This window comes from Canis lupus, chromosome 16 (assembly GCF_048164855.1).
Source record: "Canis lupus baileyi chromosome 16, mCanLup2.hap1, whole genome shotgun sequence".
Lineage (NCBI taxonomy): Eukaryota > Metazoa > Chordata > Mammalia > Carnivora > Canidae > Canis > Canis lupus.
Window position 1 is genome coordinate 40,169,722 of NC_132853.1, and position 20,784 is coordinate 40,190,505.

The following is a 20,784-nucleotide window of genomic DNA, read 5'->3' on the forward strand; positions in this document are numbered from 1 at the left end:
GGCACCCCCCACCCCTCAAAAGCTTCTAATGGGATGTCCTTCATGGCTGCAAGGCCTCTAAGAGGCCCCCTGCTCCCCACACCCTTCAGGGCCAGGGGGAGAGAAGCCAGACTTGCCACTCAGACTGGCTGAACTGTGCTCCTTCCTAGCTTCCTCCAGGAAGGCCACCAGGATTTAGCCAAGTGGTCAAGGGAAAAGGAAGGCATCTCAATGGGGCCACTCCTTACTTTGCTCCAAGAATGTAATATCCCACTCTTCTCCTAAAAAAGGAAAGATGAAAAAGTGACCCAGAATGGAAAATGTCAAGGTCTCCTTGACTCTTCATTGGTAGTGGCTTACCTTAGTGAGTTGAGTTCTTCCTCAGATTCAGAGGATTAAGTATACGGGTGGTGTGTGTGTGTGTGTGTGTGTGTGTGTGTGTGTGTGTGTGAAAAAGCAGGCATGTTCCCCCCCTTACTTCAGTTTCCCCTCCTGAGTCATGGGTGTGAGAGGTGCTCCCACCCCAAAGCTGTCTGGGGGACAGAAGAGATGTTATCCAGTTGCTCGGGCGCCAAGTGAGACCCAGGCAGGTGGTGATTACAGGTGATGTGTCCACAGGTTGGCCTGGGGCTGGCTCTGATGGGCAGCCCTCACGCCCCAACATATTCCCACCAAATCCTTGAGTCATCTTGGGGCTAAGCCAGCCTTCTAGCCTCTCTGGGCCTCAGTTTCCCTATCCATGAAGGTGAGGCCATCTGCCAGGGCTGTCCTTGGAGAGGGGTTGCAAGACCTAGATGAAGACCCCAGAGTGGGGAGCTGCAGGGGGGCTAGGGCCCTACACCTGCTATTGGCACTAGTGCCAACTGGACACAGCCTTCTGACAGAGGGAGGGGGTCGCTCTCTGTCCCTAGGCAAGACCCTACTCCCCCTACCAGGGTGTGACTTTAAGAACTATTTCTCAGGGAAGCCTGGGTGGCTCAGCGGTTTAGTGCCTGCCTTCAGCCCAGGGCATGATCCTGGAGTCCCACATCGGGCTCCCTGCATGGAGCCTGCTTCTCCCTCTGCCTGTGTCTCTGCCTTTCTCTCTCTGTGTGCGTCTCTCATGAATAAATAAAGTCTTAAAAAAAAAAAAAAAAGGAACTATTTCTCAAACCTAAGGGGCGGGGAGGAAATTCTTCCATTAGAATTTACTGGAATTTTGAAAGAGCCTGTGGCACTTTCCCTGTCCATTGGTCCTCACTTTGCAGATTCAGGAAGGTGCTGGCCTAAGTGACCCTGGCAAATCTGTCCCCAGGCTCCTGAACATTGGCCCAATTCCATGGAGCTGACGATGGGGGGCAGCGGGGAGGCACAGGCCCTGGAATTGGGGCTGAAATGCAGAACTTGACTACCTGCTCTTCCTTTCCCCTCCCTACCCACTTCCTCCCTCCCTCCTAGAACCCCACACCTCCCTCAGTGGGCTGAGGCAATGTGGGGGCTTTGTGCACACATCTGGCCCTAAAGCCAGCATCTCTCTCTCCTTTCTCTGAGCAGCATCAATTTTGGAGAGAACTTTCTTTCTTCTTTTTTTCTTTCTTTCTTTCTTTCTTTCTTTCTTTTCTTTCTTTCTTTCTTTCTTTCTTTCCTTTTTCTTCTTTCTTTCTTTCTTTCTTTTTCTTTCTTCTTTCTTTCTTTCTTCTTTCTTCTTTTTAAGATTTTTAAATTCATTTTATTCATAAGAGACACACAGAGAGAGGCAGAGACATAGGCAGAGGGAGAAGCAGGCTCCTTTTGGGGATCCCAATGCAGGACTCGATCCCAGGACCCTGGGATCACCACCAGAGCCAAAGGCAGATGCTCAACCACTGAGCCACCCAGGCGTCCCAGGGAGAAATTTCAAATGCAGCTCAGCCACTATCGCTCAATTTGAGAAACCTTGGACAAGTTGTTCCTCATTCCTCAGCCTCACCTGTAGCAGAAGGGAGCTGATACCTATGTCACAAGCCTGCTTTAAGGGTTATGAAGAACCCGCCAAGTGCCCACCACATGGTAGGTACTCAAAATGCTGCAGCGTGAAGCTTGCTTCAGGACAGGGTCTTTCCGGGTCCGGGCACCTCCGTGGCATTGGAGCCTGGCCCTATTGTGTGAGGTCACCATCCCCAGTCCCTTTTTGGCCTTCCCCAACCTTCTACCCATTACACTACAGATGCTATGACTGATGCAGTGCCGGGCAGGTTGCTGGAGGGTGGGGTAAGGAGGGACCAGGTGAGACAGATGTGGAGGAGGCGAGGGTGTCTGCCCTGGGTGTGGTTGGGAGAATGGGCAGCAGGCCCCACGCTGGGACTCGGTCTCACCGGTTTGGGGAGCTGGCCTGGCAGTGGGGAGACGCCAGGCATCATGGAGAGATGGGAGGGGCTGCTGGCTGCCTAGAAGAGGAGAGCTGAGTAAGGGCTCAAGCTACAGCCTAGTTGTGGGGAGAGGGCTGAGGCAGGGGCTGGCCTCCTGCCTCCAGGGGACACCCCCCCCCCAAGGACTGTCTCACCACCACACACTCAAGACGCCACTCTCAGACGCACACTTAGACACACACAACACACCTCTTAAATGGCACCTCCCCAGGTCTCTTTTTCTGTCTGATTTATCAGACTCACCACATAAATGATTCATTACAACACCTACTGTTTATGGCAGGTCTCTCTGCTGGGACGCAAACTCCACGAAGGCAGGGTGCCTGGCCTGCTTTGCTCTCTGCACACTGTATGCCAGCGCCAACAGTGTGCTTAGCACGTACTAGGTGCTCAATAAACACGTGCTGAGTGGGTGAGCCCATCTAGATACACATTCACAAGTACACGCAGTCTCACGCATCCGTGTGCAGAAACACCTTCGGTCACCCGTGAAACTGCCACACCCTCAGACACGTGCACGCAGGCACAGGCTCCCACCCGGAACCACACGTCCACACAGCATAAGCACACAAGCGCACAGACCTCCTTGCTCCTGCGCACACGCCCTTTCAGACTCACACCCAGCTGTCCAGATTCCAAAGCTCCTACTCACAGCAGGCGCGCTGCAGCACGTCCCGGCTCCCCACCCTCTGAAGGGCCAGCCCCAAGGGCAGCCCCTCCCAGAAGCGGGGGGCGGGGCCTCAGTGGAGGCTGACAGCCCAGCAGCTAGAAAGGGGTGGGGTGCGCAGGGCGGGGCCACCGTGGCACCTGGGAGGCTCCGAGACGCTACCGTTGCAGACCCACCTACCGGAGACCGAGACTGGGAGGAGTGAGGTCACCGGTGCCCTCAGCCTTGCCCCAGCCCTGCTCCAGACTGACTCTGTCTGGCCTTCCTGTCGTCGTCCCCACCAGAGACCCAGGGGAGGGGTTTGGGGTGAGGCAGAGAGTCCTCCTGGGCACAGAGATGGGCAGGGCCCAGGCCAGGTCACCTGGCACATCTGTGGGGAGGGCAGGGGTGCGGACAGTGAGAACCGGGCTTCCCAGCATCAGCCCCACCCTCCAGTAGGAAGAGAAGCCTCCTACACCACCCTGCCTCCAGGGAGGCCTGAAACATAGGGAGTCAGAACTGTTACCTGCCTGGTCCCGGCCCAGGGCCCCTCTCCAGAGTGCCTGCCCCTCTACTGTGGAACTAGGGGGGCTGGAGGGGACACCGGTGCATCACAGCGCTCAATTAGCCACCTGGCATCACCCTTACCTCTGTACCTCCAGACTCCCTGCCCCCTAGAGCTGATGAAGATTGGGCAAGAGGATCTGGCAGGTCCACTGCCACCATGAGGTCTCATGTTATCGACCTGTGATCCTGGGGCCCCTCTGGCTGCTGATATGGAGCCCCCCACATCTGTTAAATGTGAAGAATGGGAGAATGGGCAGAGAGCAGGGGAGGGCACGCTTGCTCAGACCCTGGAGAACCTGCGTCAGGAAACGGCTAGAAAGTAAAAGCCGGAAATGTCCTTAGCCCCCTCCCCGTGCTTACCACACTCCCCAGAGGGAAGCAATGCTGAACCAGGAGAATGTAGGGCAGCCCATCTTAGAAATCTGAAACCACCTTCCAGGCACTGGGGCAGGAACTGCGTGCTCACGCCTCCTGGTGGGCAGATCTGCAGTTGCACTCTGCTCACAAATGCCCAGGATCCAAGGCCAAACAAAGAATTGAGCCCTCACACATCCCATACGTGCAAACAGGGGAGATGGACGTGGAGGGAGGGAGGGAACTACCTGCACCTTCAGGCCAGGGGAGACTGGACTCCAGGTCCTGCAATCCATTCAACAAGAAACATTTATTGAGCACCCACTGCCAGTGTACCAGGAACCACTGGACTCCTGGTCCAGTGGTCTTCATGACACCAGTTGCCCCTCTGCTGTCCCTGAAATTCAGGCTGAGACTCCACTTGGAGGAGCAGGAACCTTCTTCCCCAGCATCCTGTCCGGGTGAGGAGAGCACTGGGGAGGAAGATGGGCCATCAGCAGCTGTAGCACCACCATCCCATGGCCCAGAGCCCCAGAGGACACAGGAGGGGCCTGGGGAGCACAGGTGGGATGGGATGGGGCCTGGTCAGCTCTGTCCATTTTATATTTTTAATAAATAGTTCTTGCTGCTGCCCAGGCTGGTGAGGGCGGTCCCACGGGGCTGAGGCTTTCCCAGCTCTTGAGGGATATGAGGGTGGCCCTCCTCTCATGCTAGGTCAGGCTCCAGCTCTGAAAAGGAAAGGAGGGGACATGGGGTTAGCCCCCCCCCACTCCCAGCAAGTATCTAGGTGCTGTCCTGGGGGATGGGGGCAGGCGGGAGAGAGGCTCCCATGGACAGGCCTCAGCTGAGTCCCAGCTCCAGAAAGGATGCCACCCCCTCACACAGGGTTGGCTAACAGGCTAGAAGGCCCCAAAGGAGGGGTCCCAGCACTCCGACTGCCTCTGCAGCCCAGGACATGGATCCTGTGACCAACCTCCACCCCAGGCTGCAGCCCCACCCTCCACCAGGACTCGAGTCACTGACCGGCCTCTGCCTCGTCGCCCTTGGCATCTGGCTCCTGCCACCAGTCAGCATAGATGCCCTCCTCATAGTCCCCCTCGCCCTCGAACTCAGCATCTGATGGCGGATCCTTGGGCTCTCCGGGCGACACTGTCTCTTCCAGCTCCATCTAGAGCAGCCCCAGGGTGAAGGGAGAAATGAGGTCACAGCAGGCACAAAGCCAGATGGGTTTCCTTCCTGGATGATATGCACCCCCCTCACCTCATCTCAGTCCCCAAAGCCCCTCCTTCCCCAGGCTCAGGATCCCACCCAGGACTGATCTGAGAGTTTCTCCCATAAGGTACCACTCCCAAACTGCTCCTGGAGCCGATGCATGGGGCTCCCCCAGCAGAGACTCAACGTCAGCATAAGTGTTCCCTCTCCAAGCATGAATTCCACAGCAAATGCTGCTAATCCAGGCATACTGTCTGCTCATGCAGTTTCCTGGCCAGGAACATGATCGTCTCCCCAACCACCACCCTGCGCCTGGATAGCGCCTGGACAGCTCTCGTTAACCTTGCCAATGCCAGGCATCAAGGATGTGACCCTGGCGCATGAGCCTGGTTTGGATCTGGAACCCTCCTCTGGTAGCCGGTGCTGACCTCTCCCAAGCACTGTCTGTGCTCCCCACCCACCCACTAGACTGTGAGCTACTTAGGGAAAGGACGGTGCCTTCCATCAACTTAGCCCAGCCCCACACAGTGTCTGACAAACAGCAGGCCAAGAATAACAGTAATCAAAATGGCCACCATTTACCGAGCACCTGTACTAAGTACTTTCCATACCTGATCTCGTTTCACTGTCATGCTGGTGTGACACGGACATTATCCTTCCCATTCCACATGCAGGAACAGAAGTTCAAGAGCTACCTAAGACTTGCCTGGAGGCCACCCAAACTGGTAAGTGGTGGGGCCCAGGTTGGCTATCGCCAAAGGCGGGGTACAAACGATGTGGCCCCTGCCCCATATGTAATAAGTAGGGGCATGGGTGAGTGAACAAAGGGGGGAATGAATAAATGAGCAGGGCAGCCCGGGTGGCTCAGCGGTTTAGCGCCACCTTCAGCCCAGGGCGTGATCCTGGAGACCTGGGATCAAGTCCCACGTCAGGCTCCCTGCATGGAGCCTGCTTCTCCCTCTGCCTGTATCTCTGCCTCTCTCTCTCTCTCTCCCTGTGTCTCTCATGAATGAATAAATAAATAAAAATCTTTTAAAAAAAAAAGAGCACTGAGCAGCAACACCTCACCAAAATTCAGACGCTCAAACCCTCGTTCAGAATCAAGGTACTGGGACACCTGGGTGATTCAGGGGTTGAGCATCTGCCTTTGGCTCAGGTCATGATCCTGGGAACCTGGGATTGAGTCCTACATCGGGCTCCCCACAGGGAGCCTGCTTCTCCCTCTGCCTATGTCTCTGCATCTCTCTGTGTGTCTCTCATGAATAAATAAGTAAAATCTTCAAAAAAAAAAAAAAAAAAAGAATCAAGGTACCACATGGTAGCCCTTCCTTCCTGCATTCATTCATTTATCGGTTGGTTCATTCAAACTCAAGTTTCCCAACACCAGCTCCGCAGCAGATGCTGTGGGAAAGCTGGAACAACCTGGTGTCCCATCCCAGAGCACAGTCCTCTGGGAGCCCAGCTAGAGAAGGGGTTTGGGGGTGAGATAGACCGGGGCTGCAAATGACTCCAGGTCCAGGGAGACAAAGAGGGTCAAAGTTGGCCCTGAAAGCCCAGGAGACAGAACCAGGGCATGCACCAAGGGCTTCCTGGAGGAGCTGCCACTTAAGCTGGGCTGCGGAGTTACTGGGCAAGATTCAGACATGTAGAGAAGGGGAGCATGAGAACACTGAGTGAGGAGAAAAGCGCAGGTACAGGTAAGGGACAGGTCTCTCCTGTGTCACAGCATATGACTACCAGGAGGTGGGGCCGAGCTTTGGAAAAAGATTGAGGGTCCCCATCGTGGCCCAGCCTAGACAGCAGGGGGGCTGCTTACCTCATCATCTGACTGCAAGTACATGTGTGCAAACTCCAGCAGCTCCCGAAGCTCAGCGGTCTGGTTGTGGTAGAGCATGGCCTCCTGAGAGGAGGGGAGGAAGTGGGGGTAAGCCAGACCCTGTGGCCAGATGGGGGGAGGAGCCAAGTTGTTGGAGCTCTGGGTCTCCCACCCTTTTTCAGTCAAAGGAGCAGGGAATAGGTATCAGCTCACATGCTGACTGAAAAAAATCACAGCTGCTTGGGAGTGCCTGGGTTAAGGAGGATTCTGAGGGCTGCTAGAAAGTTCCTTATCCATCAGCAGAAATCCAGGGTGATACCATGTGCCCCCAACTGCCAGTCTTGCCCTAGATTCCAGGGGTTCCTTAGTTGGTCCAAGCTACGGGGTCCCTGCAAAGGCCAGTAGTGAGAGTGATGAAGGTGGGGCAGGGAGCAGGCGGGGACAGGGACAGGTATCTTGCGACTCCCACAGCCTGAGCACTGGGCTGTCAGGGTAGACAGTCCCACTCCCATTTTGCAGGTGAGGCCACATATTCAGAAAGGATCAGTAATGTTCCCAGGCCCATTCAGCTGGGGCGGCCAGCTTTGAACACAGGACCCCAGTCACAACCCATAGTCTTTCTTTTCCCTTCCAATCTGGCCTTCCAAAGCAGCCAATATATATATATATATATATATATATATATATATATATATATATATATACACATATACATATATATATATACACATATACATATATATATATACATATACATATATATATATATATATATATTTTTTTTTTTTTTTTAATTAAACCACGTGTCCTGAGAGTGCCTCCAAAGGCAGTGCCCACCTCCCGGGGCTGGAAGTCCTCCTCCTCCAGGCCCCAGCGAGCCCGGTGGAAGCGGTAATACACCAGGTTCTGCTGCATGACACTGTCCTCAGGGTCGAAGAGCATGTAGCTGGCGGCGCTGCGGGCAGCCTGGCGCACATCGTTCACTGCGGGCAGGACAGGAGTGAGGAGCAGCCCTGGCACTGCCCCACTTTCAGGGACAACACCTTCCTAGCCCAGCCCCATCTCCCAATTCAATCCAGTGCACCTGGCTCCCCAGCTGCCTCCCAGAATATCTTCTAGGCACCTCACTCCCCCCAAATCATAAGGCAAGCTAGAATGTACCGGGCACTTGCCATGTGCCAGGCCCAGGTCATTTAAGCTTCACCGTTATCATCATCCCCATTTTACAGACAAGAAACCTGAGGCACAGAGAGGTTAGGTAGGTTTCTCAAGCTCACACAGCTGGAGTATAATGGCACTAGGGAATGAGAGCCCAGCAGCCCGGCCCTCAACCTCTTTGCCAACTGGAACTGGCCTCAGCTCCTCTGCTCCAACTCTAGCATCCATCCGAATCTCGGCATCTTCGCATTGCAGGAACACTGGAGATCATCCATCCCAGCCCCAGCTGATGCCCAGGATCTCCCCCAGACAAGAAGAGCCATAAATCCTGGTGCTACTTCTCATTAGCCATGTGACTAATGGCCCCTTGTACTATATAAGCCTCAGATTCCTCAACTGAAAAATGGGTCCAGTAATGTCAGCTGGTTGGGGGTAAAAGTATCAAGTGAGATAAACAGACATGTAAACTGTCAAGTTCTGTGCAATTGTGGGGTACCCAGTCATTTATTTAACTAAGAGGTTCCTGAATTCTGCTAAGGCTGCTCTCTGTTCTTCCCTCTCACCTGCCCGCCACCCCCAGGCTTCCCTCCCGTCACCCAGGGTCCTCACTTCTGAGGGGTGGCTCCCCATGGCTCTGTGACATTCCCAGTGCCGTACTCTCTGCCCCCTGCCCCCCACCCCAAGCCCACCAGGAGGCTCACACTTGTAGTAGGCAAACTGCAGGTAGTGATACATGGTGGCCACAAACTTCTCCACAAAAAAGCCGCCCACGTTAGGTGTCAGGTTGACCTCACAGTCCACTTTGCATTGCAGGGACTCTGCAAAGAGATCTAGTGGAGGAGGGGGAGGCAGTGGTGAGGAGCTGGTGGCTGCCCAGCCTGTACGATCACAGGAGATGATGCCGGAGAAGACTTTGCTGAGCATACTAAGGACAGTGCTAAGGACTGCCACTGTGGCCTGAGCTAACATCACCCCTACCCCGAAACCAGAGGGAGCCGGCGCATTCTGAAGCGGATGAGGTTTGGAGGTAAGAAGCCTAGACAGAGAAGCTTCGGACGGTGTTTTCTGCCCCTGCTGAGGGACCCTACAGTTAGGGATCCCAATTAGGTGTGATTTCTGACCACAAACTGCCTTCTGCACCCATCTGCTGGGCTGATCCTGCACATAGCACCTTGGCACCTTTGCCCCTGCATTGCCCTCCTGCCTGGAAGGCCTGTGAACCCAGTGTCCCAAGCCCCTTGTGGGATGTCACCACCTCTCTGCACCCATGCCCACACTTGGGACAGAATTGTAGCCCATGCCTCTCAACAGACTGAAGGCTCCCAGGGCGGGATAACACCTCACTCCTGTCCACCTCCCAAGAACTTCCTGGGTGCTTCATAAACATGTAGGGGATGAAAACTTGTGCTAAGGGGCCTGAGAGCTCTGGGAAGCAGGGCCCTGTGGGAGAGCAGGAGGCCCACAAGGGTGTGAGGGGGTGGGCAATACCTGCTATGGCTGGATAGAAGTCCTTGAAGTCCACCTGCTCGTGGGCCCCCTCGCAGCCGGCCAGACATCGGGCAAAGATGGCCAGGTACTCGGCCAGGGCCCGCTCCATGTCCTCGGTGCTGCCGCGGAAGTCTCCGCTGTTGTAAAGCTTCACAGCCCTGAGGAACACGGCCTGGAGGGGAGCGTGGGAAGGGTCAGGGAGCCCCGCCACCCCCTCCTCTCCGCTCCCAGCCCCGTTGGGGGCCAGCCCTGCCCCTGCCTCCACCTCGTAGGGTTGCGCCTCCAGGTCCGTGAGGGGCTCCTCGGCCGCGTCGAGCAGCCCCCGGTAGTAGCTGAGATACTTGGCGGTTAGCTCGTGCTTCGGGTTCCTCTGCAGGAAGGTGTAGGCCGCGGCTGCCGCCTTCTCCAGCCGGTTAGCCTGTGGGGCGGGGACAGAGCGGGTCGGGAGCGCCGGCTTGGCGGTCCTGGGCAGTGCGCGCGACTCCGCTCCCGACCGCACGGAGCCCGACGGCCGCTCGGAGCCACACGCTCCAGCGGGGCCCCGGGGGCGAGGCTGGGCAGGGGCTGGGGGGGCTGGGGGGGCACCCGGGCTGCGAGGGAGAGCGGGGAGGGACGCGGGAGGACTCCGGGGTCGCGGAAGGCGAGGCGGGGCTGGGGGCCCCGGGGGGGTGTCGAGGGGCACCCGGACTGCGGGGGAGGGTGAGGAGGGATGGGGGAGGCGGGGCGGGAGGACTCGGGGGTCGGGGAAGAGGCGGCGGGGCTGGGGGTGGCGGGGGGACTCCAGGGCCGGGGGAGGGGCCCCGGGCGGGGTGCCGGGGCGGGGCCCACCTTGAACAGCGCGTAGTGCAGGTACTGGTAGGGCAGGCGGCTCTGGAAGTCGCGCAGCAGCTGCCGCGGCGGGTAGGGCACCTGGAAGGCGGGCAGCGTCCGCTTGCAGCGGCGCAGGCAGGCGGCGCGCTCCAGGACGTGTCCGAAGAGCTGCAGCTCGCGGGCCCACTCCTCGCCGCGGCCGCCGTCGGGGCCGGGCGCGGGCCCCGAGGGCGAGGCCGCGGGCGGCGCGGGGCCGCTGCAGTTGGCGTGGCAGAAGGCCTCGCTGTCCCGCAGCAGCCGGTGCAGCCGCAGCGCCGCCTCGAGGTAGCGCGCGCTCTCCCGCCAGCTCTCGCCCTCGTACTGCTCGAGCGCGTGTCCGTAGGCCGCGGCCAGAGGCATCAGGTCCTCGGGCGGGAAGCCCCGGAAGCTGTACTTTTCGTACTGCGCCGCGGCGCTGCCCAGCAGCAGCCACAGCAGCCCCCACGCCGCCCGCCCCATGGCCGCGCCGCGCCGGCCGGCTCTCCCGGGGCGGAGCAGGCGGCAGGGCCCGGCGGGGCGGCGGGCGGGCCGGGCGGGAGCGGGGCCGGGCGGCGCGCCCGCTGGGTCTTAGTGCCGGGCAGCAGGGCAGGAGGGCGGGGTCGCGGGCTGGGTCAGCTCCCCCGAGGGGCAGAGGCCCCGGGGTGTCCCGAGTCTCCTACGGTGGCCCACCTCCTGCCCTTGGGGGTCTGCCCCCTGACCTTCTGGAAGCGGATGGAAGGACGCTTCCCGCAGGGCTGGGAGCCCGCAAAGCCCCTCCTCACGCGAAGACAACCCCCACCTTAAGGTCCAGAAATTGACGGAGCGCCGCCTCCTCCACTCTGCCCAAACCCTGGCACCTGGTCTTCTTTCCATTACAGGGTCCCTTCTGCTCCTTCTCCGCCCCTAGCCCTGAAGGAGTCACCGCTAGTGTCCTCTCCCCGCCGCCCGCACCCCCAGTTCGCGACTGGGGGGCGCGCGGCGCTCCCGCAGCTGCCCACGCGCCTCCAGCCCCGCGCGGCACGGTCGGGCCGGCCAGCCTCCGCGAGGCACGGCGGCTTGTCCCCGGAGAGGCCCTCCCTGGGACCCCGGGGGAGTGGGGGCGGGGAGATGCCAAGATAGCCCCAGATTCTGGAGCCCCTCCATCCATCTGGAGGAGCCTAATTTGGAGGTGGTGGCGAGAGAAGCCGGGGATGTTTCAGCTCGGCTTTAGGACCCGGGGACTCCGGAAAAAAAGATGCCGAACTTTTTTCTTTTCTTTCTTTCTTGCTTGCTTTCTTTTCTTTCTTTCTTTTTTTTTTTTTGAAATGGGAGTCAGCTCCTACTTCTCGGCTTTCCCGAACCTCCCTCCCTGGCCGGGCCCCTGGACGCAGAGCCCCGGGAGGGAGGGGGAATCTGGAGTTCTTTCTCGCGCATTCCTGTAACTCCAACACTCAGCCTCGCCCCCTCCTCCGATTCCACCCCCCGTCTCCCGCCCCCCGTCCCGCCAGCTCAGTCTCCCCAGCCCCCATTCCACGTGGACCAGCCAGGGCGGGGGTGGGGACGAGGACAGGAAGGGGGGGAGCCTGCTCCCGGAGGAGCGGGGGAAGGAGGCTGGCGGCGGCGACTCCCTCGCTCGCCCTCACTGCTGGCCGTCCGCGCTCCAGGCACCATGTTCCGCGCGGGGTTCCCCAGCCACACCTTCCTCCGGCTCCCCCTGCTGCAGTTGCTGCTGCTGCTGGTACAGGCCGTGGGGAGGGGGCTGGGCCGTGCTAGCCCGACCGGGGGCCCCCTGGAAGATGTAGTCATCGAGAGGTACCACATCCCCAGGACCTGTCCCCGGGAAGTGCAGATGGGGGATTTTGTGCGCTACCACTACAACGGCACTTTCGAGGATGGCAAGAAGTTTGACTCGAGGTAACGGGTTGGGTGCCCCCAGACTGGCCACTCCCCTTGGGGCCAGGCTCTTGTAATCCTGGAGATCCCGTAGTCCCTTTAGGCTGGGTCTGCATCCCCTACTCACTCCGTGGTCTTCCAACCCCTAATGCAGCACCCTGGGAATGGGGACTTCCAGATATCCATCTTCCCCAGGACATCCTTACCCTCAATTTCAAACCCTCACCTCTCAAAGGACCCCAGTTTCTTTTACAGCAAGCTCCCCGTTTTCCCCAAAGTGTTTGATGATGGAGGTGAACTGCTGTATTTACTTACCAGTGCTTTATTTAAAGACCTGGCAGGGAGGTTCTGGTCCCTAGTGCTGGAGGGAAGGGCAGGGTCCCTGCTACATGTGAATCCTCCGGTGGTCTCAATCTGGGACCCCCTGAATCCCTTCTGGTTCCAGCCCCAGGTTTCCAGCCTTTGTAACCAGAGAAGAGGCACTAGAACCTTTTTGGAGGCCACGGGGGTTTTGAGCAGCTAGGGTGGTAAAGCAGGGTGACCCAGGAGTGGAGGGCATAGCTCTGTGTAGGGACCCTATGTGTCTACGTGTCACAGGGCGGGGCATTGACCCCCAGGCTCCTCAGGGGGTTCTCAGCTCCCTCTCTGGGTTTCCCTGCACCCCCCCACCTCCCTCCATCTTAGCTCTACCAGCCCAGGACTGCCTCCCATCTTGTCCGCCTTGGGGTTTGAGAGATGGGCTTCTGGTCTCATCAGACCTTTGATCTGCTTTGGCAAGTTACTTTTGTGGGTAGAGGCAGGGCAGGGCTGCACGCCAGCCTAGGTTAAACCTCAGAGCCGAGTCATACACCATATCCCAAGAGCTCAGTCCCTCTTAGACCCTTTCCCAAAACACACAACTCAGCCTATGGGAAATCGTTGGCCATGGCTTTGAAAGGCAGGCAGTGTACTGAATGAAGGACATGAGCTCCAGAGTGCAGGACCCCGAGTTCAAATCCAGCCTGTGACCATGAACAAAAAATTTTAGTACTTGCAGCTTCATGTTCCTTATCTGAAAAACAGAGGTTAAAAATAATCTGGAAAATTCAATTCCCTCTTCCTAAGGCTGATAACAGGGCTCAAGTATGATGATGAATGAAAGTGAATTTCATGCAGCGCCTGCCAATCCGAAAGCAAGTTCAGGGCACATGGGCCTTGACTCTGGGGAGGATTGAGTGCTCTGATAGTGTGTAACTGGTAGAATTTCTGTGCGGGCTTGGGCCCTCACCACAGCACTGTGGAGGAAGCCTCTCAGTGGGCAGAATGAGGGATGGCTGGTGGCCAGGAATACAGCCCAAGTCAGGGAGGGGTTGGGAGCCGGGGATGGCTTCCTTGGTGGGACTCTGGGAGCCTGGCTGGCCCCAGTTCATGCAGTGCTAAGCTTGGAAAAACGTCCTTAACCCATGGTTCTTAACTCTTTTGGTCAAAAGAAAAATCTCTTGGAGTCCCCCAGGGTTGGCTCAGTTGGAAGAGCATGCAACTCTTGATCTTGGGGTCAGGAGTTCAAGTTCTTCATTGGAGGTAGAGCTTACTAAAAAATTGAATAAACTTTAAAAAAAGTGATTTAAAAATTTGTTTTAAATAAAAGTCTCCCGGGGCGCCTGGGTGGCTCAGTCATTTAAGTGTCTGCCTTCAGCTTAGGTCATGATCCCGGAGTCCTGGGATCCACTACCACATTGGGCTCCCTGCTCAGGGGGAGTCTTCTCCCTCTGCCTCTGTCTCTCCTCCCTGCTCTTTCTCTCTCTCTCTGTCTCTCTTTCACGCTCAAATACATAAAATCTTTTTTAAAGAAGAAAAGAGGGACGCTTGGGTGGCACAGTGGTTGAGCAGCTGCTTTTGGCTCAGCATCAGGTCTTAATCCCAGGGTCCTGGGATCCAGTCCCAGATTGGGCTCCCTGCGGGAAGCCTGCTTTTCCTTCTGCCTATGTCTCTGCCTTTCTCTCTGTGTCTCTCATGGGTAAATAAATAAAATCTTTATTTTTTTATTTTTTTTATGAAGACTTTTTTTTTTAATTTTTATTTATTTATGATAGTCAAACAGAGAGAGAGAGAGGCAGAGACATAGGCAGAGGGAGAAGCAGGCTCCAGGCACCGGGAGCCCGACGTGGGATTCGATCCTGGGTCTCCAGGATCGCGCCCTGGGCCAAAGGCAGGCGCCAAACCACTGCGCCACCCAGGGATCCCTAAATAAAATCTTTAAAAAAAAAAAAAGGAATTTCCTTCTAAAAAATAAAAACCTCTCAGCTTCCCTTAGCATCTGAAAACTTAAAATAAAACTAACTAAAAGCAAATAAAAGTCAAGAGGTAAAAATTTCCAATTATAAAATGAACAAATCATGGGGATGTAGTGTACACGGGGAGCATAGACAACAATATCATATTAACTTTGTGTGGTGACAGGTGCTAACTAGATTTATTAGTCCGATTTTCCCCTAATGTCTGTAAATGTCAAATCACTATGTTGTACACCCAAAACTAGTATTATCTTGTATGTCAATTATACTTCCACAAATAATAAATAAATAAAAGTAAGATAAAACAAAAACCAATACAGGCCATGGCAATTTTAAAATGTGTCTTTCCAGAATTGGAAACTAATCTCTATCCTCAGCTAGCTCTGCTTCCCCCTCCTCTCCTTGGAAAAGTGATGGTGTGGTGGCACAAACATGGAGTTGAATAGGGCACGGATTTGCTGCGTGACCTTGGGCAAGTCAGTGTCTTGTCTCAATTTTTGTCATGAGAAAAATGAAAATGCTAATGCCCACTTCAAAGGGGAAAGAATTAAATAAGGTATTGAGGGGCACCTGGGTGGCTCAGTCAGTTAAGCATCTGCCTTCTGCTCAGGTCATGATCCCGGGGTCCTGGGATCAATCAAGCCCCATATTGGGCTTTAGTGGAGCCTGCTCCTGCTTCTCACTCTTCCTCTGCCCCCCACTCATGCTTGCTCTGTCTCTCCAGTGCTCTCTTTCTCAAGTAAATAAATAAAATAAATAAGGTGGTGAAAGGGAAAGGTCAAGGATTTCATCTGGCACATGGCCAATGCTCAGTAAATGCTCCTTTTCCCCTTTGTGCCATACTTAGCACCCCTCTGCTATCAGCAGATAGTGGTAGCACACAGGCCTATGCAGACCTCCTATGTCCCAGGCAAATAAAAGCCCCTGACCTCCTCAGGGACGTCTCTCCTGTAGCAGCCCATCCTATTAAGGGAGGAGGGAGGCTTGAGAGGAGACAGGAGTATGTGGACCCACGCCTGTGTATAGGGAGGCGGATAGAGTGTGTGCGCACCTGCGCATGTGTGTGACCATGGGCAGAGACCACTGAACCCCATCTACTTCTTCCCTCCCCTCCCCCAGCTATGACCGAAGCACCTTAGTGGCCATCGTGGTGGGCGTGGGGCGCCTTATCACCGGCATGGACCGAGGCCTCATGGGCATGTGTGTCAACGAGCGGCGACGCCTCATTGTGCCTCCCCACCTGGGCTATGGCAGCATCGGTGTGGGTGAGAAGGGTTGGGCACAGGCATGGGGATGGAGGAGACCCAGAAGGCAGACAAGGACCCCAGGGCCAAAAACTGAAGCTCGGAGGGGGAGAGTGACTTGCCCAAGGTCACACTGCCTATGCAGTATGCGTTGAGACAGGTCTGGGGCTAGAGTTTCAGTCTCCTGCCCATGGAGTGGGAGGAAAGGAAATGACAGGCCCTGGGTAGAATCAAAGCTTGACTAGGGAGAAGGGGAACTAGGGGCAGTAGAGGGGGTGGCCAAGCAGGACGTTCAAGTGGCCATTCAACCTGCCACGCTGGGGCTGCAGCAAATATGGCACCGCCTTTGATACCAGGTAAGGGCAAGAGGGAGTTCTGGGCGTAGGGGACTGTGGCATGGTGAGGGGTCCTGGAGGCTGCACCGGACATGAGCTGTGGCCTCCGGACTCTCACAGCGGGGCTCATTCCCCCGGATGCCACCCTCTACTTTGATGTGGTCCTGCTGGATGTGTGGAACAAGGCAGACACTGTGCAGGTGAGCACCTTGCACCACCCAGCCCACTGCCCCCGCATGGTCCAGGACAGCGACTTTGTCCGCTACCATTACAATGGCACACTGCTGGATGGCACCGCCTTTGACACCAGGTAAGGGCTAGAGGGGTCCTGGGGCACTGGGGGCTGTGGTATGATGGGAAGGGTGTCCAGGGCCCATCTCCAGCAGCTCTACCTCATTTTCTACAGTTACAGTAGGGGCGGCACTTATGACACCTACGTTGGCTCTGGATGGCTGATCAAGGGCATGGATCAGGGGCTGCTGGGCATGTGTCCTGGAGAGAGAAGGAAGATCATCATCCCTCCATTCCTGGCCTATGGCGAGAAAGGCTATGGTGAGGGCAGACAGGGTCTCGGGGATTCCCCAGAAGAGGACTGTCACGTACACGTATGGTTGTTCGGGTTGTGTCCTGCAAAAGGGCACTCAGGACGCCGTAGAGATGAAATCTCTCTTGGTGATGATCTCACTAAGAAAGGGTGCTTTATTCTGATTCCCACAGACATTCAGTAGGGGCTAGTGATGGCCTTGGGGAGGATCTAGCTCACACCTCACAGGGGGATCAAGAAACAGGGCTGCTGAGGATAGAGCAAGGTCTCTGGAGAGCAGAATTAGCACCTTTCTGCAGGGTGCTCACACGGGCCTTCCTGAGTGGAGAAGGAGCCCCGTTTGTTCTCCACTTGTATGGTTCAAGCCTATCCCTTCCCCAGGGACTGTGATCCCCCCTCAGGCCTCCCTGGTCTTCCACGTGCTACTGATTGACGTCCACAACCCGAAGGATACCATCCAGCTAGAGACGCTGGAACTACCTCCTGGCTGCGTCCGGAGAGCAGTGGCTGGAGACTTCATGCGTTACCACTACAACGGCTCACTGATGGACGGCACCCTCTTTGATTCCAGGTTAGTGTGGGGCGGGGGGAGCAGGAGGGTTCCTGAGGACAGAAGGTGGAAGAGGGAGTGAGGACCTGGGGTCACCCCAGGCAGCAGCTGGAGGTGGCTCTGAGCTGCCGGGCAGGGCCGGGTGGGGGGCCCTGTGACCTCCCTTGCTGGCCCTCCCTGCCTTGTATTACAGCTACTCCCGCAACCACACCTACAACACCTATGTGGGGCAGGGTTACATCATCCCCGGGATGGACCAGGGGCTGCAGGGCGCCTGCATGGGGGAGCGCCGGAGGATCACCATCCCCCCACACCTGGCCTACGGGGAGAACGGGACAGGTAGGCGTGTCCCCTGTGCTCACAGTCACTATGGCAGCATCACTGCAGACTGTCCACTGACTCCCCAGGGGCGCATGGCCATTCCAGCCACCGCTCTGCCCCTCTCGTCACCAACAGTCACCTGCCACACCTGCCACCTGCCCGCCTCCTGCCACACAGACTCCATCCTCTCCTCCTGGGGCACCCCCCGCCCCACTTCTCCCTTCCATCATGGAGAGGGCAGCCAACTCCTGAGTTTTGGGGAGGTGGGGTTGTTATGGAAGAAAAGAAATAGCCCTAGGAAGCAAAGAGACCTGGACTTGAGACCCAGCTTTGCTGGAAGCCTAAGTATCCTCACCTGTAAAATGGGACAAATTACTTTTTTTTTTTAAATTTTATTTATTTATTCATGAGAGACACAGAGATTGAGGCAGGGACATAGGCAGAGGGAGAAGCAGGCTCCCCAAGGGGATCCCGATGCGGGATTTGATCCCAGGACCCTGGGATCATGATCCGAGCCAAAAGATGCTCAACCACTGAGCCACCTAGGCGTCTGTAATGGGCTTTCTAACTGGCCTGGTCCTCCCCTCCCCTGTCCCTCACCCCCACAAGAGCGTATTAGAAGAATCGACCCTGGGGACAAAGACTGTGGCCCATCCTAGTTTGCAGACACAGGGGTGGGGGTGGGGTGGGGGGGAGGCCTAGGGGCCTAGGGGAGGCCTGAGCAGCCCTTCCTGGATTCTGAGCTGATCCATTCTCCGTTCTGACCCCAGGAGACAAGATCCCCGGCTCTGCTGTGCTGATCTTCGATGTCCACATCATTGACTTCCACAACCCTGGGGATCCCGTGGAGATCAAGATACTGTCCCCACCCCCGGAGACCTGCAATGAGACAGCCAAGCCTGGGGACTTTGTTCGCTACCACTACAACTGCTCGCTCCTGGATGGCACCAAGCTCTTCTCCTCGTGGGTCCGGGGCAGGGCCAGGGCTGGGCAGGTGGGTGGGCCCAGGCTTGGGGAGTCCTCCCGACACACCCCGATGGGTGCTTCTGTGATGTTCCCATCCAGCCAGCATGGGGACCCCAAGGAGCTGAGATTCTCTATGCACGGGCACAGGGAGGGTGAACCAGTTAGTCTAGGGGAGCTGCTGTCTCCATCTGTGGAGGGGAACCCAAAGCAGGGAGAGATGGGCCCTCCTGGCCGCACTTGGGGGGCAGTGGCATGATGAGGACGGCATCCTACCTCTGAACTGTTGGGCCCAGCACTGGGCTGTGTGGGGCAGGCACCAGGAGGAGTAGCTGGGAGACTGGGCTGGTGGGGGACGATGGGATGCTGACTGGCCTGGGAATCTGCTTTCCCCCTGCTGCAGCCATGACTATGGGGACCCCCAGGAGGCCACACTGGGGGCCAACAAGGTGATTGAAGGCCTGGACACAGGCCTGCAGGGCATGTGTGTGGGAGAGAGGCGGCAGCTCATGGTACCCCCACACCTGGCGCACGGAGAGAGTGGAGGTGAGGAGCAGACCGGCACTGGGGGCTGCTGGGGCCCATGAGGGAGGCCTTCCCAAGGGTTCTGTGTCCAACAGGGGAAACTGGGGACTGAGGAGCACCTAGGGCAGGCTGCAGGACAGACCCAGGCCTCCGCCTGACTGGGATGCTTCCCTTTCTTCCCCTCCATCTCCAGCCCGGGGTGTCCCTGGCAGTGCAGTGCTGCTGTTTGAGGTGGAGCTGGTGTCCCGGGAGGAGGGGCTGCCTACAGGCTACTTGTTCGTGTGGCATGAGGACCCTCCTGTCAACCTGTTCGAAGGCCTGGACCTCAACAAGGACGGCGAGGTCCCCCTGGAGGAGGTGGGTGAGGAGTTTGGTCCTCCTGATAGCTTCTCCCACACTGTCACCCTGACAGGAGCTGCTGTTTGTGGTGGTGTCATGCAGCGCAGTATGTCTGCAGTCCCAGCTGCACCTGTCTCTGCCCCTGTGTTGGGTCACAGTGCCTCAGGTCTTGTCCCTGCCTCTTCTTCATGCAGCCCAGCTCCCCCCTTCCACTGCTGCCTGTCCTCCACACCTACCTCCTCCCCCGGCCCCCTCTGGGACCCTTCCCAAGGCCACTTGCAGCTGCTCCGGTGAGACCCTCACCCCCCTCTCCCCTTGGCTCTCCTGGCTCCCAGTTCTCCGCCTTCATCAAGGCTCAAGTCAGCGAGGGCAAAGGACGCCTCATGCCTGGGCAGGACCCAGAGAAAACCATAGCAGACATGTTCCAGAATCAGGACCGCAACCAGGATGGCAAGATCACCGTGGAGGAGCTCAAACTGAAGTCAGACGAAGACCAGGAGCGGGTCCATGAGGAGCTCTGAAGGCCAGGAGCCTGGGCCCAGGCCCAAATGTGGAGGCCCGCTTCTGTGAGGACAGTGGGCCCTGGGGCTGACCTTCCAAGGGTCGCCCTCCCCTGTGCAGGCATCATGTCTAGGAACACCTGAAACATGGTCAGAGGAGACAACTCTGGTCTCCCCACCAGCCCGAGAGCAAAATCCACAATACAGACCTCGATTTACTGTTTCTCTTCTGGCCCCAAACCCCTCCCTTACAAGTTTTGGAGTCACAAAGCCAATCTGTTGGCGGAGTCTGGGGGTCGGGTGGGGCCATTGCTGAGCCTCACCCATATCCCCCGCCCCCAACGTCACCAGACACTGAACAAGGCCCAGTTCACTCCTTTATTTTCTCAGACTTTCCTTTTACCCATACTTTTCCTTGTCCCCAACTACCCTGCTCTGGTCTGTATTCTTGGGTCCAGGCAGCCCCCCAAGAGCATAGACCAGGACTCACCAGACCCTCAGCCCTGGGGGCTTCTAGGGAGGGCACTGCCCTCCCCCACACCTCTGCTGTTGGCCCCCCACAATGTCCAGTGGTGGCTGGAGTGACCCTGGGGCTCTCTGTTCAGGGCTGGGCTTGGTGTTGCCCTTCCTCCCTCTCTGTCCCTGCTTTCTTTCTCTATGGGACAGAGAAGAGGAAGGTGAAGGGGGTGGGGATAAGGATGGATGGTAGTCTTAGGGCTACGAAATCCTTGGTTTGGGGGAGAGATAAACTTGGAAGAGAGGCTTGCTTGAAGTGAGAGGGGGGTAGACAGCTCTGCACATTCAAAAGGCTAAATTGGTGGCAGATCCCTTTCTCCTTTGTACCAAATAAAAGACTAAACCAAAGGCCTCAGGATGTGCTCTT

The 20,784-nt window shown here is 57.0% G+C and overlaps 2 protein-coding genes across 3 annotated transcripts; one reads left to right on the forward strand and one right to left on the reverse strand.

Moving 5' to 3' along the window:
* Positions 1-4,224: 4,224 nt before the first annotated feature.
* P3H4 (prolyl 3-hydroxylase family member 4 (inactive)) lies at positions 4,225-10,958 on the reverse strand. 2 transcript variants are annotated; one of them, XM_072780576.1, is made up of 8 exons: positions 10,436-10,955; positions 9,873-10,025; positions 9,608-9,779; positions 8,821-8,949; positions 7,799-7,944; positions 6,962-7,045; positions 4,957-5,101; positions 4,225-4,661 (listed from the first exon to the last, which is right to left on the reverse strand). In XM_072780576.1, the coding sequence occupies exons 1-8, from the start codon at positions 10,913-10,915 to the stop codon at positions 4,639-4,641; spliced, it is 1,332 nt and encodes a 443-aa protein (XP_072636677.1). In that variant the 5' UTR covers positions 10,916-10,955; the 3' UTR covers positions 4,225-4,638. The 2 variants fall into 2 exon arrangements, with proteins under 2 accessions (XP_072636677.1, XP_072636678.1); XM_072780577.1 differs by lacking the exon at positions 8,821-8,949 and having other exon boundaries at positions 10,436-10,958.
* Positions 10,959-11,995: 1,037 nt separating this feature from the next.
* Positions 11,996-20,765, forward strand: FKBP10 (FKBP prolyl isomerase 10). Its single transcript, XM_072780569.1, has 10 exons — positions 11,996-12,328; positions 15,700-15,845; positions 16,280-16,469; positions 16,566-16,711; positions 17,085-17,274; positions 17,447-17,592; positions 18,345-18,537; positions 18,941-19,083; positions 19,256-19,419; positions 19,737-20,765. Exons 1-10 carry the CDS (start codon positions 12,084-12,086, stop codon positions 19,920-19,922), a joined length of 1,749 nt encoding a protein of 582 aa, XP_072636670.1. The 5' UTR covers positions 11,996-12,083; the 3' UTR covers positions 19,923-20,765.
* The last annotated feature ends 19 nt before the right edge of the window (positions 20,766-20,784 follow it).